This window comes from Ursus arctos, unplaced genomic scaffold (assembly GCF_023065955.2).
Source record: "Ursus arctos isolate Adak ecotype North America unplaced genomic scaffold, UrsArc2.0 scaffold_21, whole genome shotgun sequence".
NCBI lineage: Eukaryota > Metazoa > Chordata > Mammalia > Carnivora > Ursidae > Ursus > Ursus arctos.
Genome location: NW_026622886.1, coordinates 4,098,922 through 4,125,593, shown reverse-complemented (window position 1 = coordinate 4,125,593; position 26,672 = coordinate 4,098,922). Strand labels below are relative to the sequence as shown.

The 26,672-nt window shown below is 44.9% G+C and overlaps 1 protein-coding gene across 3 annotated transcripts; it reads left to right on the top strand.

The window, feature by feature from the left end:
* Positions 1–482: 482 nt before the first annotated feature.
* On the top strand, positions 483–26,266 carry EIF3L (eukaryotic translation initiation factor 3 subunit L). Of its 3 annotated transcripts, XM_026479658.3 has the most exons (13): positions 483–596; positions 1,125–1,173; positions 2,514–2,724; positions 5,269–5,348; positions 7,925–7,986; positions 11,292–11,361; positions 11,578–11,651; positions 14,784–14,955; positions 17,017–17,171; positions 17,925–18,095; positions 18,938–19,435; positions 25,032–25,112; positions 26,053–26,266. In XM_026479658.3, exons 1-13 carry the CDS (start codon positions 564–566, stop codon positions 26,089–26,091), a joined length of 1,695 nt encoding a protein of 564 aa, XP_026335443.1. In that variant the 5' UTR covers positions 483–563; the 3' UTR covers positions 26,092–26,266. The 3 variants fall into 3 exon arrangements, with proteins under 3 accessions (XP_026335443.1, XP_057172304.1, XP_026335444.1); XM_057316321.1 differs by having other exon boundaries at positions 484–596; positions 25,032–26,266; XM_026479659.2 differs by lacking the exons at positions 483–596; positions 1,125–1,173; positions 5,269–5,348 and having other exon boundaries at positions 2,646–2,724.
* Positions 26,267–26,672: the final 406 nt, after the last annotated feature.

Here is a 26,672-nt window from a genome sequence, read left to right as displayed (position 1 = left end):
CCGCATACCACAGCTGGCCTCACACTGCCTGTTCCAACCTTACTGTCTGAAGTTGGCAGGCGCCTTTTCTTAATAACCTCTCGCTGCATGGGACGAGGTCTCAACTTTTACACCAGTAAGTTTGCTCTCCTGAGGCCGAACATTTCAAGACATTTCTTGCCGCAGGCAAACTGCTTACACCTAAATCCAACAACAGGCCCCCATACCCGAATTTCCTTTCTCGCGAGAAATGCCCTGAGGCGGCTGTCGGCCATCTTTTGTGTGGCATTATTTCCGGCGTCTCTCTATGCCCATTTGTCATGCTGAAGTGGTTCAACCTTATTTCTGAATTTACGCAAGCACTAAAGAGTTACCCTTCCTCGTAAAGCCTCTGTTTGAAGAAGGAAGAAAAATTCAGAGGTTTGCCATCCTCTTCCTTCTTAACGTGGCGGTCTCATAGCGCTAGGCTTCCTAACGACTTCCGGCTTCCCGGCGGACACGAGGGGGGCTGAACTTCCGGCCTCACGACGCAGGCGCCGGCCGCACTTTTCGTTCTCTCCGGCGGTGTTCGTGAGTCCGCAGACATGTCTTATCCCGCTGACGATTACGAGTCCGAGGTAAGACGGCCCTGCGCATGTACTGCGCTCCGCGACTGAGGCAGGGTTCTTTGGATGCTGGGCCTGGGGGTGAGACTGCGTCCGGCCCCCCTCGGGGAGCCTCCACCGGCCGCGTCCAGCTGCGGTCTGCCTTCCGGCGTGCGTGGCCCTCGCTGTTCCCACTGGTTGCGGCTCCTCACCACCCGCCCACTTCTCATGTCCGGTCTCCTCCTCCTCCGGTTTTCCGAGATCGAAGACGGAGGCTGGTTATGGGGTTGTTTCTGTAACTTAGCTCCTGTGGCCTTGGCTCACTCTTGTCAAACCCCGTTGGTTCCCACAGCCTCTTGTGCTTTGCTTTACCTTACTGCACCCGTAACGTTCTGTTGTCTGCTTATTCTCTCTTCTCTCAAGAGCATGTGAGTTTCTCAAAGGCAGGGACTGTGTTTTATGCACTTTTGTATCCTTAGTACCTTGCTTGGCACGTAGGTCCTCGAACGAGCATTTTGGATTCACTAATTGGTGACCGTTCTACCTCTCTCTCGTTAATAGGCTGCTTATGATCCCTATGCTTACCCAGGCGACTATGATATGCACACAGGTGAGACTACGGGCTTGTCTGGTTAGCTGGGTACTTCTAGGGTTTGGCACCTTTTTGAATGTCTGGGAACAGCTCTGACGGGCATCTGTGAAACACTGCGTCTCCATGGTCCAGGTTTGGAGTCAGTTGTTAGTTCCCAGAAGGAGGGTGGTATAGAGCCTAATAAATCAGGCCTTTTTCATGGTTCATCTCAAAGTCTCAGAAGGGAAGGCTTACTATCCTGGCTGTGGTTTCCTTGTTAAACTGCTCGCTGAAGAAGAAAATTTTGTTGTGAAAAATTAGTGATTCAAACCAAGCCCAAATGAAATCTTTTTGGAAGGTTTTGAGGTTTCCTGAAATGTTATAGTGAGTTGGCTTGACTTAACGTTTTGTACATGCCATGCATTGTTACAGGTACTTTGTACGAAGTGTTTTGTTTAGTCCTTACGACAGCTCTGTGCAGTACCTAAATTAATGTCGTCTCCCATTTTCTCAGATGAGAAAACTGAGCAGAGAAGTTTAGTTACTTGCATTGTTGTATAGATACAAAATAGCAGTCATTCATTCAAGAAATATTAAGTGCCGGGACACCTGGGTGGCTCAGTTGGTTAACTGAGCGTCCAACTCTTTTTTTTTTTTTTTTTAAAGATTTTATTTATTTATTTGACAGAGATTGACAGCCAGTGAGAGAGGGAACACAAGCAGGGGAAGTGAGAGAGGAAGAAGCTGGCTCCCAGCCGAGGAGCCTGATGCGGGGCTGGATCCCAGAACGCCGGGATCACGCCCTGAGCCGAAGGCAGACGCTTAATGACTGAGCCACCCACTGAGCGTCCAACTCTTGATCTCAGCTCAGGTCTTGATCTCAAGGTCTTGAGTTCAAGCCCTCTGTTGGGCTCTACACTGGGCATGGAGCCTACTTTAAAAAAATATCTATCTATCTATATACACACACACACACACACACACATATATATTTAAGATATATGTGTATAAGTTGCCTCCTACTTACTTCCCCTTCCCACAGTCTTCCTCTCCTCTCTTCAAACACACATATAACAGTTCTAGGTGCTGAGGGTCTACGTGAGTACAAGACAAGGTTCTTGCCCTCCTAGGATTCAGGTTCTAGTGGAGGAAACAGATAATCAAATATATAATTGTAAATAGTGGTAAATGTTCTAAAGAAACAGTGTGATGGGATTGAGAGTGAGTTGAGGACAAATATATCTCTGAATGTTTAGAAGGGAATTGTACCTGATTTTATAGACTTGAGTTTTCTTTGGGGGATGGTCTTGCCCTTTTGTTTTGTAACATATGTGGGTTTGAAAACACTTGATAAAGTATTTATTATATCCAACCTCTAGGAGATCCAAAGCAGGATCTGGCTTATGAACGTCAGTATGAACAGCAGACCTATCAGGTGATCCCCGAAGTGATCAAGAACTTCATCCAATATTTCCACAAAACTGTCTCAGATTTGATTGACCAGAAGGTGTATGAGCTGCAGGCCAGTCGTGTGTCCAGTGATGTCATTGATCAGAAGGTATATGAGATCCAGGACATCTATGAGAACAGGTACAGAGTGCTCACTGAAATGATCCTCTTTCTGGTTGGGACTGGTTTACTGATACAGTCCCTGAGAAGGGGGGCTGTTTCCATATCTCTGTAAAGAGAGTGCCCAAGGGATTTCTCTGAGTCCTTGTGGGGAGACATGTTATTTTGTTGGACTGTATTCCCAGAGCTCGTATAGGGCTTAAAATAATAACATTAGTATCAGTAATCATAGCAGCAATTAGTATGTCTGACCAGTGTAGATCAGGCAGTGTTCAGAATGCTTTTCCCGTATTTACTCATTACTCTTCACAGTAACCCCATGAAGCAGGTATTGTTTTCTTTATCTTACAGATGAGGGAAACAAAGCACAGAAAAGTTAAGTCATATAGCTATTCGAGTGCACGTGTTGAGTTTTGAACCTGCATAGTCTGACATCAGAGCCTAATTTTTTTAAAGATTTTATTTGAGAGAGAGAGAGAACACGTGCAGGTGTGAGAGAAGGAGCAGGGGAAGGGCAGAGGGAGAAGCAGACTCCTGGCTGAGCAGGAACCACCCCTGCCCCCCCCCCCCCCCCCCCGCCCCGGACGTGGGGATGTGGGGCTTGATCTGGGGACTCCAGGATCATGACCTGAGCCGAAGGCAGACACTTAACCCGACTGGGCCACCCAGGTGCCCCCAGAGCCTAATTTTTAAGTTACTGTACAACTTAATGCATAACAGGGTGAGCCAAGGTATGAGGGGTTGCTTCTGTTTTGAGGGGATTGCCCTTGTGTAATTGGCATTAGAGATGAGACAGGTCAGTTAGGGTTGAGATAGTCAGGAAAGACTTCACCAAGGATGTAGAATTTAAACAATTCCTGGGAAGGGTGCCTGGCTGGCTCAGTTGGAAGAGCACGTGACTCTTGATCTTAGGGTTGTGAGTTTGGGCTCCACGTTGGGTGTGGAGATTACTTAAAAATAAATATAATAATAATTAGTTAATTTCTGGGAGGGTGCATGGACAAAATGAATAGCCAAAGGCTTTTTGGAGTAATGAGTAGAATTAATCCCTGAACTGTTTTTTCCTTCATTTCCAGGTCTTTCTAGTAGATCAGTGCTGTCCCATGAAAACAATAATACTAGCCACGTGTATAATTTAAATTTTTTCATCAGCTATGTTTAAAAAATGTAAAAAGAGGGGGTGCCTGGCTGTCTCAGTCGGTGGAGTGTGTGACTCTTGATCTCAGGGTTGTGAGTTTGGAGCCCCACATTGGGTGTAGAGATTACTTAGAAATAAAATCTTAAAAAACTGAAAAAGGTGAAATTAATTTTAATAATTTATTTCAACATCTAAAATATTACCACACATAATCAGTATTAAACTGTTAATGAGTTACTTTACTTTTTTTGTATTACGTCTTCTAAACCCTATCTTTTATATTTATACCACATTTCAGTTCATGTATATTGGAAATACCTGATTACTATTTAGATTTCATAGCATTTGCAATAGAAACAGCAGATTCACATACCCAAGTAATTCTAAATGTACTTGAAAGTTTTCCAGTAACTATTGGGGTTTTTGTTTAAAATTAACTAAAATTTGAAATTCAGTTCTTTAGTCACAATAATCACATGTGGCAAACGGTTACTGTATTGGACAGTACGGGCAGATATAGACGTCGTTGGTGCCAAGCATGTGGTAAATCTTTCTGTAGGAGAAAATGTGGTGAGAAGAGTGGTTGGTGCCTCGGAAAATACATTGTTATTGAGATGTTTTCTGTTTTGTTATGTGCCTTGAAGTGGGGGCTTGAGCATGTTTCTGTGCTGAACTGAAAGATCTGGAGAAGGGGGGAGTGGGGCTTAAGGAGAGGGGGGGAAAGTTGAAGTCGCTCCTGAGGGGATCAGGGCCGAGAGGCATCTTGGGCAGCAGTGTTTGGGTTGGATGCCGTGGGTCTGTTGTGGCATCAGACTGCAGCAAACAGACTGATTGGCTTCCAAGTTGGGATGGGGAGTGGAGGCACAGTGCTCCGGGAAAGTAGGGAAAGTATTGCTCAGGGAGACAGGTGGGAGTGTCTAAAAAGTAGTTACCAGATCAGGGAACAGCAGGCTGTTACGTATGAAGAGGTCATGATACAGAGGCAGGAAATGATCCTGAAGAGCATCGTGGTTGCCTAACTTTAAAAAGGAGTGTTCACTGTATTAAGAGAGGTTGAGGGCGCCTGGGTGGCTCAGTTGGTTAAGCAACTGCCTTTGGCTCAAGTCATGATCCTGGAGTTCCGAGACTGAATCCCGCATCGGGCTCCCTGCTCAGCGGGGTGTCTGCTTCCCCCTCTGACCCTCCCCCCCAACGTGCACGCACACTCTCTCTTTCTCTCTCTCTCAAATAAATAAAATCTTAACAAAAAAAGAAGTTGAGGTGCAGAGTTAGGTTGAGTAAAGTTGTAGACTTAGAGGGCTCTGGCCCTGACTTTGTTTCTATGACATCTTCCTGTTTGTGAGCCTGGGTCTTTACCCGTAAAATGTGTGGGTTACCTCTGGTCCTTCCTGTTTTGGAGTTCTAGAATTTTTCTGCTTGGTTTTCAGCTGGACCAAGTTGACTGAAAGATTCTTCAAGAATACACCTTGGCCTGAGGCAGAAGCCATTGCTCCACAGGTTGGCAACGGTAGGTATGAGTTCTTGGTGTTCTGTATGCTGGGTGGGATTCTGTGACTGAGGGGGCAGGAAGAAGCTCAGGATAGTCTGTGTTTGTCTTGTGCACTGTTTTGTTTCCCCAGGGCTTGGTACATAGTAGACCCTTAGTAAGGAACTTGTTGCGTGAGGGCGGAATAAGCGAAGAGGGGACAGAGACCTGTCACACATGGTGAAGCTGAAATTGAGATCTTTGTCCTTACTTGTTTCCGTTTCCCTCAATGATTTTGGCGTCATGACCGTCACTTGGGAATCGGCTGTCTGGCTTCCTCTCACCTTTCACTTCATGGTGGTGTTTGTTATATATGGTGTAAGGTAGGAAGATCCAGCGTAATGCTTTTGCATGTACCTACCTAGTTGTCCCAGCACCAGTTTTTGAAAGACTGTTCTTTTTACACTGAATTGTCTTGGCACCTTTGTTGAAATTGGTTATCACGTAAATGTAAGGATTTATGTCTGGCCTCTCCGTTGAATTCATTGAGATATATGTCTGTCCTGATGCTTGTGCCACACTGTCTGGATCATTGTAGCTTTGTGATAAGTTTTGAAACCGGGAAGTGCTAAGTCCTCCAACTGTGTTCTTCTTTTTCAAAATTGTTGTTGGTTTTTCTGAGTCTTGGATTTCCATATGAAGTTTAGGATCAATTGGTCAGTTTCCGCAAAGAAGTTAGTTGGGATTTTGATAGGGATTGTGTTGAATCTGAAGATAAATTAGAATATTGCCATCATATTAAGCCCTCTAATTTATGGACATGGGATGTCTTTCCATGTATTTAGGTCTTTAATTTCAATGACATTTTGTAGTTTTCAGTGTACAAGTCTTGTACTTCTTTGATAATAGCTAGCATTCTTTGAACACTTTATTTTTAGTGTTACTGGTACACAAGTTTAGAACTCACTTTGTAGGAGGTGTTATTTTCTGTGTTGCTTAGACCTTGTGCTCTGTTTAGTATGTTGTCTATAAAGAATGTAAAATTGTGTGTGTTAACAGTAGGAATCTCATAATATAGTTGGCCCTTGAACAGCATGGTTTTGAACTGGGTGAGTCCATTTACACATGGATTTTTTTCAATACAATACTGTGAATCTATTTTCTCCTCCTTATGATGTTCTTAACATTTTCTCCTTTCCAACTTACATACTATATACAACGATAATACGGTATATAATATGTATACTGTACAAAATACGTGTTGACTGTTTGTTATTGGTAAGGGTGCTAGTCAGCAGTAGGCTGTTAAAAGTTAACGGTTGAATATTTGGGGACTCAAAAGTTATATGTGGGTTTTTGACTGCGCAGGGGGTGCCTGTGCCCCTAACCCCCACATTGTTCAAGGGTCAACTGTGTATGACTTTAAATAGGTAAGTAATCACAGGGCTTAGTAATATAAAAGGAGATTTGGTGTAAAAACCCTTCTCCAGCTTCCCTCCTCAAGTCTTCAGTTTCTCTAGAGCCATCTAGTGTTAACACTTTCTTTTTTATCCTTCCCGTGATAGTCTGTGCATACGTAAGCAAATCGGAATAACTTGTTTGTTTCTTTTATAGATAGACCAAATGCCATTTTCTTCCCTTTTTAAAGTTTATTATGTTTTTGGAGAGTATTTTGCACCTCCAGGATTCCCAAGACCACCCCCAGGTTTGATGATTTGTTAGGAGGACTCCCAGGACTCAGGGTATAGCTGTATCCACAGTTTAAGAGCAAAGTCAGCAAAGGGAAAGGGCACACAGTGGAATCCAAAGCAAACCAGATGCATATTATCAACAGTCCTTTCCTGTGGAGTCACATGGGATGTGCTTAATTGCTCGAGCAAAGAATTGTGATGTGTGAAAAGTTGTCCGTCACAGAAACCTGTAACACATTCAGTGTCCAAGGATTTTATTGGGTGCTGGTCATGTGGGCACACCCTCTGCCTAGCATATATCAAAATTCTAGACTCCCAGAAGGAAGGCAGTAGTTCAGCATAAACCATAGTGTTGCACACTATAGGCTCAGCAGATCGCCCTTATTGGGGTCCTGGGGACCCTCCTGAAATCCAGGTTCCCAGATGCCAGCCAAGGACCACCTTTACTAGCTAAAGGATATAAGTCTCCGGCCTGCTTTGTTAATCTTTTTCTGTATAGCATCAGTACCAAAGACCTTTTTTCCCCCCCTTCTTTGTTTTTAGTGGTTGTATCATATCAATAGAATAAATTATTTAGAGTAGAATTTCTAAGTTGAAAATACCCGTATATTTGCAGTTTTGGTAATGTGATTTTGCCTTTTTTGGAGCTAATACAATTTTTTATGTGTCAGTTTGTTAAGCGACTGGATGGCAAAAATCTCTGAATGGTGAAGGGGAATGAGGGTGAATGAGATTAAGATGAGGTTGAAAGATAAAACGAGAGACGAATTTTCTTGTTGCGTGTATTCTTGGGGTGTGTTAGAATTCAGATGTCATTTTGTGTCTTAAATCACGTTTATCCCTCTATTCCCTTCAAAGGGCTAAAACTTCCTGAAGATCCCATTTGTTTTGTGGATTACTGAAGCAGCTCTTTGCCTTCTCTTTCAGATGCCGTCTTCCTGATTTTGTACAAAGAGTTATACTACAGGCACATATATGCCAAAGTCAGTGTGAGTATCTGTTGTTGGCTCGATGCCATTTCTGCCTTTGGAACACAGTCATCAGTTTCTATCGGTTCAGTGTCCAAGGGTGGTTGGCATGTGTTCTGAGTGTTAAGAAATGACAGAGGGAATGATTGAATCCAACAAGCTGGGTGTCTGTCCCAGACAAACTGTAGCATGGCATAGCTTGTCTGGCCTTGTCAATTTCTCCATCCTTACTCATCGCATTGATTGGGTTGCAGGATGCCATCCTAATGGTGTGTTCTCAGACACCTTCTGTTGCTTCAGCTTGTGATGCCCTTGCTTTTTACCTTTAGTGCGTGACTACGAGCTTTCTGCTCTCTGAAACACACGTGAAACTGTCACTATGTGCCAGGCGTAATGCTAGGCACTTGGTATCTGTACTCTAATCCTCACAGTAGTCCCTCAATGCAGGCAAACTGAGGTGCAAAGAGGTTGCTTTTTCTCAAATTCATGCAATGAGTAGGTGCCAAAACTCCTTGAACCCAGGCCTGGCTTATTGTGACGCCAGTGTTCTTTCCACTGTACTCTCCCAGCTTTGGGCACTTGTTTGATTCTTCTCTCATTTCTGAATTTTAGAATGCCCCAAGTCTCTTAAATAACTATCTGTACTATTTATATACACCGTTACTGAAAATGTCTATCTTTCGCCCCTGTCTCTCTAAAACTATACTTGTATATCCAGCTGCCTATTCCACATCTCTGCTCGGCTGTCTGATAGTCATCTCAAATTTGGGTGTTTTGTTTTGTTCTAAGATTTTATTTTGGGGGGCACCTGGATGGCTCAGCCATTGAGCATCTGCCTTCGGCTCAGGTCATGATCCCAGGGTCCTGAGATCGTGCCCCACATCAGGCTCCCTGCTTGGCGGGAAGCCTGCTTCTCCCTCTCCCAATCCCCTTGCTTGTGTTCCCTCTCTTGCTGTCTCTCTCTGTCAAATAAATAAATAAAATCTTAAAAAAAAAAGAAAAGATTTTATTTTGGGGCACTTGGGTAGCTCATTCGGTGAAGAATCTGCCTTTGGCTCAGGTCATGGTCCTGGGGACCTGGGATTGAGCCCCATGTCGGACTCCCTGCTCATCAGGGAGTCTGCTTCTCCCTCTCCTTGTGCTTTCTCACTCGCATGCACTCTCTCAAATAAATAAAATCTTTAAAAAAAAAGATTTTATTTATTTGAGAGAGAGAGAATGAGCAGGGAGAGGGGCAGAGGGACAAGCAGACTCCCCAGTGAGCAGGGAGCCTGACGTAGGGCTCGATCCCAGGTTCCAGAGATCATGACCTGAGCCGAAGGCAGATGCTTAACTGACTGAGCCACCCAGGCACCTCATCTCAAGTTTAACGTACCCCAAATTGAAGTCTTATTTTCCTTCTAAGCCTGGTCTTCTTGTGTCAACCAACTCAATAAATAATACCGCCATTCACCCAAGTGATTTAGAATGAAAACCTTGGTGGTGGTTTTGACTTTTCTCTCACTTGACTTCCAACCTTGTAGCAAATCCTGTTGAGCTCTGTCTTCAGCGCACGTCTTGAAACCACCCACTTCTCACCTCCATCGCTGCTACTGGTTCAAGATGTTGTATCATCTCTTGCCTGAACTGTGTAGCTGCTTACCTTGTATCAGTTTCCACTCTTCCACTTGCATTTATTCTCAGCCTGGTAACCTGCATGATCCCTTTGAAACATATGACTTCTTATCATCACACTTAGAATAAAATCCCAGGTCTTAGTCATAGTCCTGCTTTATCTGGCCCCTGACTCCCTTGCCAGTCTCATTTCCTATGACTTTCGTTCCTTTCTGGGGCTCCTGACCATGCTCTGGCGTTTCAGAGCACACATCACTAACTGACACTGTAGTATTTGTTTACTTGGTTTTTGTTTGCTGTCTGCACTAGAGGGTAAAACTCCACCAGGGCATGGACTTCATCTTGCCACTGCTATAATCTGGTGCCTAATGCTTGTTGGTGACAGGTTAATTGTTGGAGCTTGTATGTGCACATGTAAATGAAGGAACCTGGCACCATGATCTCTCCTTAGAGTATTTGCACCTTCTCACAGTCAACTCTCATCTCTTTGAAGACCACTTGACCTGGCTAGAGTGCCTACCTTGCCACAGGAGCCACTGTCAGCGGTAGCTGAAGGAGTTCCTGTTGTCAAAGAAATGCAGGGGTCCATGTTTTTCTGGCATCCCAGTGAGATCTCTGACTACCTTATCTGATAGGAAATACAGGTTCCCTCCTACCATTGCTGTTCTAGCTCGGGTACTTAGTAGGCTAGGTTGAGAATCTGGCTAGCCTGCATAACATCGCATCTTTGGGAAGACCATGGCATCAGAACCCATAGTACAGTTGGTTTTACCACCTCTAATCTTTCCTTTGGTTTGTAATGAAGATTCAGCAAAAGTTTGACTCTGTAACCTCTTTGTTAGGTACCAAAGTACTTTCATAATGTATGACCCGTTTTAAATCTGGTGGGGGAGGAGTTCATTGAAAGAGCGTTTATTATATTGGGCACTTTACGTAGTTTCATGCTACAGAGAGCTTGAATACTTTAGAAGTTCACAGTTAGTAAGCACTGGGGCTAAAACTCCAGGGCCTTGTTCTTTCTACCTCATCACAGATTGTATCATGTTGTTCCCCAGCTTAGAAATCTTCGGTGGTTCTCAGTTGTCAGCAACATGAAGTCTAGATTGGGGGGTCAACAGCCTTCAGTGTAAAGGGCCAGATAGTTTTTTCGCTTTGAGGCCATAATGGTCTCTATTGAATCTGTTCAGCTCTGCCTTTGTAGCAGCCGTAGACGATGAATGTACATGGCCAAATTACAGTTGAGCTTTTATTTACAAAAAACAGGTGATGGTGGGCTTGCTGATCTCTCTGGCCTACATCCCTGTTTGGCACCGAAAGACCTCTACGTTCCCAGCCTCCTACGTTCCTGCGCTGTCCAGTCCAGCGTAGCCTAGTGTAGCATTATCTGCTCTTCCTCACCATCCTTCAAGCACCACGATTTTACTTCTTTGGTTTTGTTAGTACTTCTGTTTTTCTGCTTCACCAGATCTGCATGCTTGTTCTCGAACGGTCAGTTGAGTTTGTTGCCATAAAGCCTAATCATAGTGGTTTGATATTCAGTGCCCTTTTGAACTGCTCTAGTACTTACTCTCTTCCCTCCGACTTGAGTGCTCTTTGCACACTAAGAAGGCGAGGTAGGCATTGGTTCTCACGTGTGTGCAGCTGTCAGGGCAGACATGAGTAAAACACGTTTAAATTAAACATCTGTCTTGATGTCTCTGTTCTCTTTGCAGGGGGGGCCTTCCTTGGAGCAGAGGTTTGAGTCCTACTACAACTACTGCAATCTCTTCAACTACATTCTTAGTGAGTTTGACATTTGGCCAAGGGTGTGAGGCTACAGTGAGGCCTCGTGCTAGCCTCCAGCTCTTTTTAGCAGGATTTTAATATGGGAGCAGGAAGGAGGAATGTCCTGTGATTCATAGTTCTTTTAAGAGAAAAATTACAAAATGCGTTCTGTAGACTCGCTGAGCGAGCATAGTCACTGCTTTGCGTCTGACTTTTCTGTGATCTCCTGTACAGATGCTGATGGTCCTGCTCCCCTTGAACTCCCCAACCAGTGGCTCTGGGATATCATTGATGAGTTCATCTATCAGGTATCTGGCCGGCCTTGGTCTAATAACTAGTCCAACAAAGGAACAGCTGTTACTATTGTTTGCGTTGTTAAAAACATGCTTGGGATAAAAATGTCCCATCACTGTGGGAAATATCCCACGGTGGTGGTCTTTGATAACATGGTTTTCTGAAGAGTCAGGATATGAGAGCTCTGGATATGAACTTGGAAGTCAGCAGAGTTGAGCTGGCTTTCATTAAGCCCTTACCTGATCTTGAGAGTTGATCTGGTTGGAAAAATAAAGGTGTCACCAGCTTTGGAGTCAGTTCTTCTGTTCTTTAGTCTATACTTCTGAGGAATAAATCTGAGGGATGCCTGGGTTCTCACGCAGTTGAGCAGCCAGTTCTCGATTTTGGCTCAGTCATTATCTCGGGGTCCTGTGATAGAGCCCTGTGTCTGCTCCATGCTCAGAGGGGAGTCTGCTCCCTCCCTCTCCCCTCTTGTGTGCACTTGGGCTCGCTCGCTGGCTCTCAAAGCTTAAAAAAAAAAAAACAAAAAACACACAGTAATTGAATTTGGAAAAATACTTGTTTTCCATGAGTTTTATGGGGATAGTATAACTCTCACTGGGTATTTCAGGAGAAATGAGTTTCTTAATAAAGCTGTTACTTGAGCTGCACAGACCAAAGAGACAAAGTGCTGGCAAATGGCGATTGGTGTGCTGAGAAAGCCCTTCGAGGGCCCTTTGGGAGAGAGGCTTCCTGCTCAAGGTGAGGCTTTGGTGCTTTTGTGCAGAGAAGGCCACAACCCACACTGGCCTCGTTTGCCTTTTCTGTCTCCTTGGCGTGTGTCAGCCCTTTCTGTGGCATAATTTTAGAAGGTTGGCGGTCCTGTCGACTCCCAGCAAGTCAGAGGAGGATCATCTGTGCTAAGGTTCTTCATCCTTCTCAAGACCATCGTAATCCCTTGGGCTTAGCTGGTGTTCTCTTCTTAAGGGACTTAGAGTGCTCTCACTTTAACAACGACTGGCCCTCAAGAGCCAGGTGTGACTCTTCCCGGCCAGATAGATGTCACAAGGGGTAAGTGGCTTTCCCCCCGCCACTCTGCTTTCATTTATTTTTATCAGTGCAGGTAATACGTGAATGTGTCATTACTGTTTACAAACTTTGTTTTTATCAAACTGCAGATAACGTTCATTTTTGTCTTTATAGAGATAGCATGTGTGCACACCCACAAGCTAGGGAGAAAGGCAGAGGGAGAATCAGACTCCCCACTGAGCAGGGAGCCTGACATGGGGCTGGATCCCAGGACCCTGGGATTATGACCTGAGCCAAAGGCAGACTGAGGCCCAACCGACTGAGCCACCCAGGCGTCCCCAAACTCCTTCCTTGCCTTTGCGGAGTTACCGGTTATTGTCTGGAAAGATAAGCATTACATTCATGCTTCTCAGGCATTTATATAAATGTGTATGTATAAAATACACCATTTAAAAATGGCATAATACTGTATTGTGTAATTTGCTGTGATATGGAACACTTAACATGTCCACGTAGAGATGGCTTTTATTCTTTTCTGCCATGTACACGATAGGGATACCACCCTTTTTGTGATGAACATTTGGGTGTTCAGTTTCCAGTACTACAAACAGTGAGTCCATGAATATCCTTGTATGTGTTACACGTAGGTCTGTGTCTAGAGATCACCAGAAGTAGAATTGTTGGCTCAAGAATTTTTGCTTTTTAAGTTTTTTTGTTTGTTTTTGAGAGTGAAAGTGAGAATGCGCCTGTGGGAGGACGGTGGCAGCGGCAGAGAGAGAGAATCCCAAGCAGGCTCCCCACCCAGCACAGAACGGACATGGGGCTTGATCTCACAATGCTGAGGTTGTGACCTGAGCTAAAATCAGGAGTCCAATGTTTAACTGACTGAGCCACCCAGACATCTGCTTTTTAAATTTTTAAAAATCAGCTTTATAGAGTCAAAATTTGCATACAGTGAAATACTGATTTTAAGTGTACTGTTGATGAGATTTAACAAATGTGTACACCACCACAGTCAAGATCCAGAACATTTCAATCACTGGATTTTAATAAGTAATAATATCTTGTCCTCTCCAAGGGCTGTATTAAATTATACTGCTATCAGCAGCATTGGAGAGTTTTTCTCTGCTAAGGATGTTATTGGCCTAATTTTTGTCTGTTTGATGGGAAAGAAATGGTGTTCTCATTTTAATTTGCCTTTCTCTGATATGAAGAGATAAGGTATTTTCCCTGTTAATTGACTAATCTTGGTTTTCTTTGAAGTGATCCTCAGTATCCTTTGTCCATTTTTCTATTGGATTATCTTATTCTTACTGAATTATGAGAATTCCTTCTGTATTCTGAATACTCTTCTGTTTATTATAAATCTGGAAACTTTTTCTGCATTCTTAAAGGAAGCTGCAAATTGGAGTTAAAGAGTGTTCTTGGGTCATGTCATCTAGGATCTAGGTTCTAGGTCACTGATTTCCAAATCTGGTGTGCACCAGAGTCGACCGAGGAGCTTTTAAAAACTGGTTGAGTGGGTCGTTCTCTTGTGCTGTTCTCTGGATGACTGATGGAGCCAGCCCATTGCTGGACCCAAATAGAACCACTGCCTTAAGAAATACCTGTGGTGTGGGCCCTAGATGTGCCTTTCACTGGGTGACGCTCTGTGGTTGGTACTGAGGTGACTCTTGCTGGGTTCTTGTCCCTGGGGAATGGATGGTGAGCTCCAGTAGACAAGACTCACACATACAGACACCTGCCCTGTCTCCGCCATGTTGTCATCCGTAATCCTGACTCGGGCATGGCACAGCCTAAGAGAATAAGATCGGTTACAAGCCACCTGGTTCTGACAGCCAGATTGACTGCATTGTGAAGCCCAGAGACATTAAGTGACTCTAGACTGTGTTTGACTCCAAATGGAATGTTTTTTTCACCACCTGCCTTTCATTTTAGAGATTTGTACTTAGCTGTGGAAGAAGTGACATACTCAGTAATGAACCAAATTCAGTTTAATCAAAGACGCCTTTGCAAAAACAAGTAGTGTACAGAACAGTTTAGCATGAGACGCAGTGCCGCCCCCCCTCCCTGGGGAGCCCCGGTGCCGTCCCCCCACTTCAGCGTCACTCCTGCCTCTCTCTCTTCTTCCCCAACAGTTTCAGTCATTCAGTCAGTACCGCTGCAAGACTGCCAAGAAGTCAGAGGAGGAGATCGACTTCCTTCGCTCCAATCCCAAAATCTGGAATGTTCACAGTGTCCTCAATGTCCTTCACTCCCTGGTAGATAAGTCCAACATTAACCGGCAGTTGGAGGTGTACACGAGCGGAGGTGAGCTCTGCTTGCCGTCTGTTCCAGGGGAAGAGAGGCCACGGGAGTGTGGGGGAGTCACCGTGGCTTCGGTCGTGGGCTGCTCCTCTTTGGCGTTGGGTGTGAACAGCAGCTAAGTGTTGATGCTGAGGGCTGTCGAGCTTAGCCGTCTGTCTGCCGGCGCTCACGAGGTCTGCTTTGCACATGGCTTGTGCTGTGTTTCCAGGGCCTTTGTGTAGGTAAGTGTTTCTCACACCTTTTGGTGTCGAGACCGCTTTACAGTCTCTAAAGACCGAGAATCACAGAGTTATCTATATAAATTTCTTCTCCCTGTGAGAAGAGTGCCATTTCTGCAGATCTCCTTTGTGCCTGGCATAGTAAGAGCTGGATTCTCCTCTGCTTCTGCCTTCAGTCTGTTGCAGTTATAATATGTGGTTTGGGTTGAACTGTATGAGGGAGACCTGGCCTCACCCAGACGTGGGTTGGGAAAGGTAGGAGTATCTTAACAGCCTTTTCAGGTAGTTCCGATGTTCTTTGCTACTACATCCAGACTTGACAGTGGGGGTTTCATACTGGTGAGTTGCAGTGAGGAATTCGAAACCTTAGCAATGAACTTCTACTTGGTCACGTTAAGGCGTATTGATTCTATCCTGCGGCTTGAATGGATCTTTTTATCCCTGCACAGTTTTGTAAAATATTGGTTCGTTGAGTTACAAAGATTTTCTGAATGTTGATGTATTTTATTATACAACCTAAAAAAGCCACTTTTGTCATCAGCCTCATCAGATCAGTCTTTATTTGGAAGCTGTTCGGCTCATGGTGGTGGTTACACGTTTTTAAAACTAGAATTTTCTTAAAAGCTCACATTGTCGTTGGCAGTGAGCACTGTCCGTTGTTTTTATTGGAGTGTAACAGGCTCACCTCCTAAATACCCAAATCTAAGTGACCGTAATTTGTGTTTCAGTCATTCAAGTAAAAATGGTGTTTTGTGGGGCGCCTGGGTGGCACAGCGGTTAAGCGCCTGCCTTCGGCTCAGGGCGTGATCCCGGCGTTATGGGATCGAGCCCCACATCAGGCTCTTCAGCTATGAGCCTGCTTCTTCCTCTCCCGCTCCCCCTGCTTGTGTTCCCTCTCTCGCTGGCTGTCTCTATCTCTGTCAAATAAATAAATAAAATCTTTAAAAAAAAAAAATGGTGTTTTGTGAGGGGCGCCTGGGTGGCTCAGTTGTTAAGCATCTGCCTTCAGCTGAGGGCTTGATCCCAGTGTTCTGGGATCGAGCCCCACATCAGGCTCCTCTGCTAGGTGCCTGTTTCTTCCTCTCTCACTCTCCCTGCTTGTGTTCCCTCTCTCTGGCTGTCTCTCTATCAAATAAATAAATAAAATCTTAAAACAAAACAAAACAAAACAAAAAAAATGGTGTTTTGTGAAAAAGTGGTTGGTCCTTTTACCACGTGTGGTGGGAAAGAATACAGTAATTACTGATACAGTTTGCTGCCACTTCCTGGTTTATGCTAAGTTGTCAGTTTTACCCACTGTTGTTTTTGCACCATCAGTGCAAATGGCATTTCAGTGAGAAAGACAAATAGCATCTTAGTGTTATTAGTAAAGTAGCTTTAACCTCATGAACTTCCTGAAAGCAGTGACCTTGATGAGAAACTGCTCCTCATAAAAGGGGCCATCTCAATAATCTCAGCTGTCTTGGAACCAAAACAAACAAACAAACAAACAACCCCTGCCACCTCCACACCTCCCCCCTGCCCTCCCCCAACTCCTCTTGGTAAATTTAAGATTAGTGTAAGGCCAAGGACACCTGGCCGGTCAGTCCGTAATAGAGTATGTGACTCTTGGTCTTGGGGTCGTGAGTTCGAGCCTTACGTTGGGTGTAGATTACCTTTAAAAAAAAAAAAGATGAAGGTCAGGCATGCTACTTCTGGGTATTCCTTTGAAGGGAGTTAATTCCCTATTGCAGGAAGCTTTAGAGGCCAGTTATAGGTGAAGAGTCGACTGAGTGACATTCAAGGCTTAGGCTTTTCTTCCTCTACCTGCCCTTCCTGAAATGGTCACAGTGTTTGTTTCTCTTAGGTGACCCCGAGAGTGTGGCTGGCGAGTATGGACGGCACTCCCTTTACAAGATGCTTGGGTATTTCAGCCTCGTGGGGCTTCTGCGTCTGCATTCCCTGTTGGGGGATTACTACCAGGCCATCAAGGTGCTGGAGAATATCGAACTGAATAAGAAGGTGATCACCTGTTTCCCCCTGCCCCCCTACCCAGAGCCAGAGTCTGCTTTCAGAGAAACTGATCTATAAGGACAAATTTCGGGGATCAAAAAGAGGATTCTTCCCCAGGCCAGTTGAAAATGAGATGTGGGGGAAGCACTGTAGTGAATATCTGCACGTAGACAAGGTGCTTTCTCTTTGTTGCTTAGTAACACTTGAAGTGTTCAGCAGTCTGATTTTATTTTCAAAACAATGATAATGGCAGATTTTTGCTCTTCAGATTTCACTAGTTAAGGAATTAGTAAGAGACTTAGTTCTAAGATGGTATAGATGATGATGATTAGCTGTGGTGGTTTTTTTAGCCACAGAAAAATTGGCACTTTTTTGTCGTGTGTGTTTGTGTGTGTTCGTCTTGCAGTCTTGTTTATCTGTTACTTTATCGTGTTTATCTGGAAAAGCAAGGAGTAGAAAGTGAGGAAGAATACACAACTGAGGTGTGGAGGGATTTAGAGCTGAAAGAAATGTTAGGGTCACCTGATCCGGTCCCTGTTTGTTACATCTAACAATATGGAGTTACACGTCCTGTAACCTAATCGGTAAACGGTACGGTCTGCACTCAGAGCCTTGAACTCCGGAGCCAGGGCTTCCCCTGGGTAGTTCAGGGCTTCTACAAGAGGCTTCCACCTCAGCTGACACTGGGCCGTGCCAGCTTCCAGACTCTGTCCGGGGTGAGTTGGGTTTGGGACTCATGGATGCTTCTGCCTCCCTCCACAGAGCATGTATTCTCGGGTGCCTGAGTGCCAGGTCACCACATACTACTACGTGGGTTTCGCATATTTGATGATGCGTCGCTACCAGGATGCCATCCGGGTCTTTGCCAACATCCTCCTGTACATCCAGAGGACCAAGAGCATGTTCCAGAGGACCACATACAAGTATGAGATGGTAAGGACGCCCCGGACCGTCTTGGTCCCTTGGCACCTATGCCGAGAGTTTTTGGTAAATGCTATCCAGAATTTTGTTTTTCACATATCTTTTCAGTAGCATGATTTTTTAATGACTGGTCTACTCTTAAGGTCTTTTGTTGTGCCTGTTATTTCAGATCATTAACTCGTGGACGATAAGGACAGTACCTTTTGTTTTACTTTTGTCCCCCAGCAATGCCTGCATTTATTCAGCAACAGTTTGCTGAGTGTTCGCTGGGCTGTGGGTATTTAAAAATGAGTTGGTTGTAGTACCACCCTCAAGCCGTTTGCCATGGAGGAGGGAGGGTCCAAGACTTGCACAGAATTGGGAGGTTTCTAGGCAGAGCAAAGGTGTTGAGACTTGGAAGTATGGTGATACAGCAGCACAATGAACAATTTCGTTGGAGGGCCGTAGAGTAGTCAGATTGGGGTGTTAGGTTCTGGAGTAATGTTCACTACCCAGCTGAAATATTTAATCTTTATAGGCATTACAGTGCCATTAAAATTTCTGGGTGACTCAGTCATCACCGTTGTGGGAGGATTGATCTGCTGCTGAAGTATGGGGTGGACCAGGGAGAGTGAGAGGGAGGTCCCAGTGAGAATCCAGGAGCCAGCCAAGGAGGCCCCGGAAGTGGGCTGGAAGTTCAGTAGAGCTAGAGGCGGATTGGGAGAGACTTCAGGAAAGTTAACTGACCGGTGCAAGACCAGGGACAAATCAGGGGTCTGTGCAGCGTGGACGTGGGAGGGTGGTGGGGCCACGTTGGCAGTGAGGACCTCAGTCCATCTCATTCGACTCTGCACCTATTTGTCTTGCACCCCCAGATTAACAAGCAGAATGAGCAGATGCACGCGCTGCTGGCCATCGCCCTCACCATGTACCCCATGCGAATCGACGAGAGCATTCACCTGCAGCTGCGGGAGAAGTACGGGGACAAGATGCTTCGCATGCAGAAGGGTGACCCGCAGGTCTATGAGGAACTGTTCAGCTACTCGTGCCCCAAATTCCTGTCACCTGTGGTGCCCAACTACGACAATGTGCACCCCAACTACCACAAGGAGCCCTTCCTGCAGCAGCTGAAGGTGTTCTCCGATGAAGTGCAGCAGCAGGCCCAGCTCTCCACCATCCGCAGCTTCCTCAAGCTCTACACCACCATGCCTGTGGCCAAGCTGGCCGGCTTCCTGGACCTCACAGAGCAGGAGTTCCGGATCCAGCTCCTTGTCTTCAAGCACAAGATGAAGAACCTGGTGTGGACCAGTGGCATCTCCGCCCTCGATGGCGAATTTCAGTCGGCCTCTGAGGTTGACTTCTACATCGATAAGGTATGGCTGCCTCCCGGCCTAGGTCGCTGGGGCCCTCTCTTTTCATCCATTCAGCAGTCAGTGCTTACTAAGTGCCCATTGTTCTGAGCATTTGGGACTTAGTGAACAAAATCAAAAAGGTTTCTGCCCTCACACTGATTCTAATGTAAAAAATAGACAGTAGGCATTATAACGAACCAGACCATGTAGTAAGTGTCAATGCAAAATGAATAAAACCCTTTTTAAAAATTTGAAAGAAGAGGGCACCTGGGTGGCTCAGTCAGTTAAGCATCTGCCTTAGGTTCGGGTCATGAGCCCAGGGTCCTGGGATCAAACCCCACATTGGGCTCCCTGCTCAACGGGGAGTCTACTTCTCTGTCTCCCTCTGTCCTTCCTCCCCACTCGTGTTCACTCTCTTTCTCTCTCAAATAAATAAATAGAATCTTTTAAAAAGTAAATTTTTTTTTAAAGAAAGATAAGATCGCTGCTGGGGATACACAGTCTTCACAAAGAGAGTGCTCCAGGGAAGGAGTGGTTGGTGCGAGAGTTATATATGGTTTGTTTTTGTTTTTGTTCTTTTTTACATAGAGTTACAAGTCGTGATGAAAGACTTTCTAGAAAGGCTGTAAGACTGGAATCTTATGGGAATCAGCGATTTTTTTTCTTATCTTTATGTTTGGAATGCTCCTTTCTGGTTGTTTTTGTTTGTTCATTTGAACGAAGCAGATGTACAGTGTGTACTTGGGGCAGGAATAGAGCCCATGTTTTGAGGTTTTGCCAAGTCATTTTGACCTTGGGTAAATGTTTTACCAGCAGTGGGGCTTACAAACATGAAAAGTTGAAAGTTTCCTTTATTTTATCATAGGTTAGAAATTGCCAAGTGCTATGCAGTTAAGGGTAGTGGTGGAAGGTGGAGGTTGCCGTATTCCATAAGGTGCTCAGGGTAGCCTTTGTTGAGGAAGTGAAATTGCAGCTAAGACTTGAAGGAGGTGAGGAAATTAGCCAAACACATAGCTGAGGGAGCAGTGTTCCAAGTTGCAAGAGCAGTAAGGGCAAAGGCCCTGGGGTGGGAGCAAGCCCAGTATGTTTGAGGGACAGCTTCAGTGTGGCTGCAGTGACCTGAGAGAGGAGGCTGTGGCAGAGAAGATCAGAGAAGAAAGTAGGAGGGTGCGGTGTAGACTGTTGGAAGTAGTTTAGCAAGTGGGAGCATTGTCCTGACTTGGCCCACCCTAGATGAGTGCTGCCTGGTTTTGAACTTCATGTAATGGACTGACACCGCATGTGCTCTTTTTGTGTGTTTGACTGCTTTTGCTCAGTGTTAGATTTGAGAGCACCGCCGTCCAGCGTTGCCAGCAGTAGTATGTTGGTGATTATTGTTCCACCATCGTCCAGCTGCTGCTGCTGCTGCAGGAGTCAGCTGCCATGTTCCCACTCTAATGCGGATGGACATTTGAGTGGTTTTGGTTATTACAGAGGGTGTACATGGTTTTAGAGAGTGGCTGTCAGTGGTCCATCGAAGTTTTTTTTTTTTTTTTTTTTTTTAAGATTTTATTTATTTGACAGAGACAACAGCCAGCGAGAGAGGGGACACAAGCAGAGGGAGTGGGAGAGGAAGCAGCAGGCTCCCAGCAGAGCAGGGAGCCTGATGCGGGGCTCGATCTCAGAACGCCAGGAGCACGCCCTGGGCCGAAGGCAGACGCTTAACATCTGAGCCACCCAGGCGCCCCCATTGAAGTGTTTTTTAAGTGATTTATTTATATCTGCTTGTGAGTGCAGAGTTATTTCTGGAAGGAGGCACAAGCAACATCCTAGGCTCCTCTCAGGAGAAGAGGTAGGTTGAGGGGCAGTGTTAGTTTTCACTGTTGAATTTTAAGTTCAAGTTAACATTTTAATGTCCTAATGAGGTTTTTAAAAGAACTAAGTTCTGTTTTGTTTTCCTAGGTGAGTGTTTTCAGACTTAAAATACTCTAGACTCTTTGAATTGTTCTTTCCATGAAGTAACACCCTCCCCTCTTTGTGAACCCATGTACGTACACTCTTAAGTAAAGAAGACGTTCAAAGGACGCCTGGGTGGCTCAGTGGGTTAAGTGCCTGCCTTCAGCTCAAGTCATGATCCCAGGGTCCTGGGATTGGGTCCCCCTTGCTCAGCAAGGAGCCTGCTTCTCCCTCTGCCTGCCTCTCCCCGTGCTTGTGTGTGTGCGTGCTCTCTCTCTGACAAATAAATAAATAAAATCTTTAAAAAAATTCTGGAAAAAAAAATGATGTTCTGCTCAGACATATGTGGAACCCTGATATGAACTTAACAACAGTCTGCTAAAATGAGTAGACTGGTGTCTTTCATCTCTTCTAGAATATTCTTAGTTAATAGCTCTTATTGTGTCTGCTCTGTTTCCTTCTGGAGTTCTTACTTGATGTATGTTCGACTTCATTCTGTCTTCCATGTATCTCTCTCTCTTTTTTTTTTTTTTAAAGAATTTATTTATTTATTAGACAGCCAGCGAGAGAGGGAACACAAGCAGGGGGAGTGGGAGAGGAAGAAGCAGGCTCCCAGTGGAGCAGGGAGCCCTATGCGGGGCTCGATCCCAGAACCCTGGGATCACGCCCTGAGCCAAAGGCAGGCGCTTAACCACTGAGCCACCCAGGCGCCCCTGTCTTCCATGTCTCTTAAACCCTTTTTCCTTCTTCTTTTCTCTCTGTTCTAGATAATTTTCTTTGAGTATTCTTTGTGAATCTGTTCAGCTCTGTTTTTGCTTTCTCTAATTTTTAAAAAATTCATGGTGAATTGTTTCCTTAATGTGCTTGGGTTTTTGTTTTTTTCCCTACATATAATTCATTGTCCTTGAAAAACTGTTGGCATTTTTTAAAGCGTAGGGTGAATATTCATTCTTCTAGAAGGGATTTGCTTTTGCCTCTTCAAGGTGCCTGGGAAGATTATTGGTCTGGGACCACCATAGACTGAAAGCCTTGGGTCCCCTGGACCAACCAGGAAACAAGCCCAGGCTACAGACTGTCAGGAGATTCACCTTGTATTTATAATGTCCCAGGAATGGGTCTCTTTCCTCTTTTATGTTCCTCCCCCAGCTCGGTGAGTGTTGCTTGGTGTCGAGTGGGATGGCTGCCCAGTCCTGGTCTGCCTTTAGCTGAAGGGTGTAGCCCTGTACGGACCCAGCAGTGTGCAGAGGGCCTTCTATAAGACTGGCCCTGGCCTTGATTTGTCCCTCTGCATAAGTCTTCTGGGATCGATGAGCAAATGCCCTCATCGCAGAGTGGGCTTCTGTGTTTTGCTTAGAATGGTTTATTTTCTCTTAAGTAGCTCTTTATTCTCTTGTCAGCTCTTTGATGCTATGAGGAGATTTTAAAAAATTATTTATTCTGTATTTTTAGTTGCTTTGAGAAAGTGTTGGTCTAAACATACTTTTTTCCTTTTTTTGCAGTTTTTTTAAAGCTATAACTTGTATAACATAAACTTCACCATTTTAAAGGCTATAATTCTGTGGTTATTAATATATTCACAATGTCACACAGCCTTTTCCACTAATTCCACAATGTTTCTAACATCCCTAAGAGAAACTCCCTACTCATAAGCAGTCATTCCCAAGTTCCCTTGTCCCCTAATCCCTGGCAAAGCAGTAATCTGCTTTCTGTCTCTGTGGATTTGTCTATTTTTGATTTGATTTGATTTGCTGTGATAAAATATGTGGCCTTTTCGTGTTTGACTTCTTTCATTGAGCACGTTTTCATGTCTCATCTAGGTTGTGGTGCATGTCAGTACTTTATGCCTTGTTACGGCTAGAAAATACTCCACTGTCTGGATACTTTGTTTATTCATTCATTAGTTGATGGACAGTTGAGTTGTTTTTACCTTTTGACTATTGTGGGTGACGCTGCTATGAATTTTTGTGTGCAAGTTTTTGTGTGAAAATATTCTCTTGGGTGTATACCTACTTGGGAATTGCTGGGTCAGTTTGGGTAGTTTGTTTTGAAAGCTCATCTTGCTAAACCAAACCCTCTCATTTAGAGTTTATGGCGTTTGGAAGACTTGATGTTTGGCAGAACTTAGAGATCTCTGACATGAACAGTCTCACCAAAAATAGAAACATGTCAATAGGGAAGTTTCCCAGTGTTGTTTTAGTCATGCTTTTAAAAATCAAAACTGTTCCTTGTGGTATCACATCAACTATCTAAAGTCCTTTTTGAGTTTATTCTCAGTGCCTGACCTAAGTTCTTCTGCTGTATCGGTAACCGACTCCATCCCCCCGTCCTCACTTTGTGAGCCAGCTGAACTAGTCCCAATTATCTGGATGGTCTTTAACAAAACACTTCTCCTGGGATGCCTGGCGGGCGCAGTTGGTAGAACACGCAGTTCTTGATCTCAGGGTTGTGAGTTCAAGCTCCACCTTGAGTGTAAAGCTTTACTTCAAAGTAAATAAATAAAACACTTTTCCCAAGAATTAACAGTTTGGGTATTACAAATAGCATTTTTTATGAGGTTGTATTCGCATTATATTAATTAAATTGTAACATAATTAAATAATAATATAATTTAAAGTCCCTGCGTGAAAAAGTGTTTTTTCCTTAAGATTTTATTTATTCGAGAGAGAGAGAGAGAGCAGGAGCAGGGGCAGAGGGAGAGGGAGAAGCAGGCTCCCCGCTGAGGAGGGAGCCCGAGGACGTAGGGCTTGATCCCAGGACCCTGGGATCATGACTTGAGCTGAAGGCAGATGCTTAACTGAGCCACACAGGCATCCTGTGAAAAAGCGTTTGATTGCATGTTTTTGGGTTTTTTTTTTTCCTCTTACCGGTTCACGTTTGTTTTTGGCAAAATACTGCTTTTTGGGTTTTTGTTGTTGTTGTTGTTGTTGTTGTTGTTTTGGTAAAGATTTTATTTTTATGTAACTCATGACCCTGAGATCAAGAGTTGCATGCTCTGCTGACTGAACCAGCAGGTGTCCCTGCTATCTGTCTTTCTGGCTCTTCTGTTTCATCCTTGACTTGAAAAAATCATGTCAAAGAGATTCAAAAGTTTTTGGGTTTTAACCCAGATTACGCAGAAATTTACAAGTAAAGTGGTGTTCAACCACATTCGAGCTAAAAAACAAAATTTAGAATCTGGACTCACTTGCAACCTTACACTCCTAAACAATGTATGAGAATAAAATGCTGTCTTAAATGTTTTTATTGCTGAAAGATTCGTGTTCATTAAAAAAGACTTGAAAATAAAAATAGGGGCGCCTGGGAGGCTCAGCTGGTTAAGCACCTGCCTTTGGCTCAGGTCATGATCTCCAGGTCCTGGGCTCAAGCCCTGCGTCGGGCTTCCTGCTCAGGCGGGGAGTCTGCTTGTCCCTCTCCCTCCCTCTCTTTCTCTCTCTCTCAAATAAATAAAATCTTTAAAAAAAAAAAGAACGAAAGAAAAATAAATGAATTAACAAAATAAAATCAAGCATCTGGAAAGAAAGAGCTGCTGTCAACTGGTACTGCTCTTCCATAGGGTTTTTCCCCTTTGCTTTTGAAAAGCACTGTAGGGGTTTATGAAGCACTTAGCAGCTTGGTAACTGGTAAGTCCGTAAGTGGCTCTGCCTCACCACTCGGCTCTGACTCTGCTTTGCTTTTCCCGCAGGACATGATCCACATTGCAGACACCAAGGTCGCCAGGCGCTATGGGGATTTCTTCATCCGGCAGATTCACAAATTTGAGGAGGTGAGAAGTCAGGGAGTGCTGTGTAGGTTGGAGACAGAGGTTAGGAACTAGTGGGGAGTTTTGAGATTTTTCTTTTTCATTTCAAGAAAGCCCCGAGTTGGCCCTTTAAAAAGTTTCTGAGTGAGACTGGCTGGCTGCTTGGGGTTTGGGGAGCAGGGCTGGGCCTGTAGCAGTTGCTGTGTCAGCCTTCTCCAGAGCATCTCTTTCCAAGATCTCTCTCTGCGGGTGGCCAGCGCTCCTCTCCCTCCCTGGTATTTCCTAATATGGGCGGATTCACTGCCTGCTCTTACCCATCCCTCCCCGTTTGGCAGTTATGCTCTGCCTTAGACAGGTCTGGCCAGTTCTTGCAGGCAGAGGACAGGAAGCTGTGTTTTGACAGACTTGGTGCATTTCACGTCTTTCCCTAGGAGAGGTCTTGTGGGTCAGGCCAAACACTACGGGGGCGTAGGGTGTGTGCATACGGGTCTCTCTGTGGCCGTGGCTGGAGCCACTTGGTCCTGGTGTTTTGAGTTCTCCAGCAGAGGTCACTGCTATGCTCTCGTCCATGCCACGAGGCTCCTGCAGGAATAATACAGCCCTGGCAGTTTAGCCTGTCTGAGCCCCGTGTCTTATAAAATGGGTAGAGCAGAGAGAGAGAGAGAGAGAGAGAGAGAGAGAGAGAGAGTGTGTGTGTGTGTGTGTGTGTGTGTGTGTGTGTGTGACGTGTGACGGGCAGGTAGAAGAACAGTCTGCCTGACTTGTGCAGGGCCATAGACGTGTCAGGAGTGGAGCAGCTAACTGGGGCTTTATGCCCACAAAGTGGACACCTGTGCCTGCATCAGAGACACCCCTCCCTGACTTCAGAGGGGCGGCCCAGGGCTCTGTCCTGGTGATGGTGCAGACTGGAGGAAAAGGGTTGGTGAAGTCTCCGTATTTCACTTTACTTTTCTTTTTCTTCTAGCTCAATCGAACCCTGAAGAAGATGGGACAGAGACCCTGAGTACAATTCACACTCTTGCTAGGAACTTACTTTGAGATCTTTGTGGGTGGGGCGTATTTTTGTCACCGTGAAGTCTTTACCTAGATCCGCCATCAACCATTCAGCTGAGTTGAAGTTTATTTGAATTAAGGACTGAAGTGTTTTCAATAGGTCTCAGTAAAAGATTTTCTTTGGAGCCAGATTTGTCATCTCATCATTGTTGGGGGGAATCTGTGGTTGAGGGCGACAATATGTGATTTCCTGTGACACTTTTCTCCTGTTGCACCAGTCGTTGGTGTTTCAGTTGAATTTGCAGTTTGCAGGACATTCTCACACTCAGTATCTTATTTGTACCTCACAAGACTCCTGGGAGCCTTAAGTGACCTGCCACGATTTCCATGCATGTTAGCGGAGGTGCTTTTCTTAGGCAGAAACCTGAATGCCTCCTGCGCCATGAACCGTGCTAAGAGGAAACCCGGTACGCTGCCGACGCCTCACGGCTCGGGCTTAGCAGTCATATCCCCACTTCGCTGATGAGGAAACGCCGTCAGGTTGTAAAGTGACTGCTCGAGGTCCTATAGTTTGTTTTAAAGATTTTATTG

Excerpts from the sequence above, each read along its gene's own strand:
- EIF3L (XM_057316321.1), top strand. The coding sequence starts at position 564 with ATGTCTTATCCCGCTGACGATTACGAGTCCGAG. Across the intron at positions 2,725-5,268 it reads CAGGACATCTATGAGAACAG|CTGGACCAAGTTGACTGAAA; the intron begins GTACAGAGTGCT and ends CTTGGTTTTCAG. Across the intron at positions 18,096-18,937 it reads CCACATACAAGTATGAGATG|ATTAACAAGCAGAATGAGCA; the intron begins GTAAGGACGCCC and ends TTGCACCCCCAG.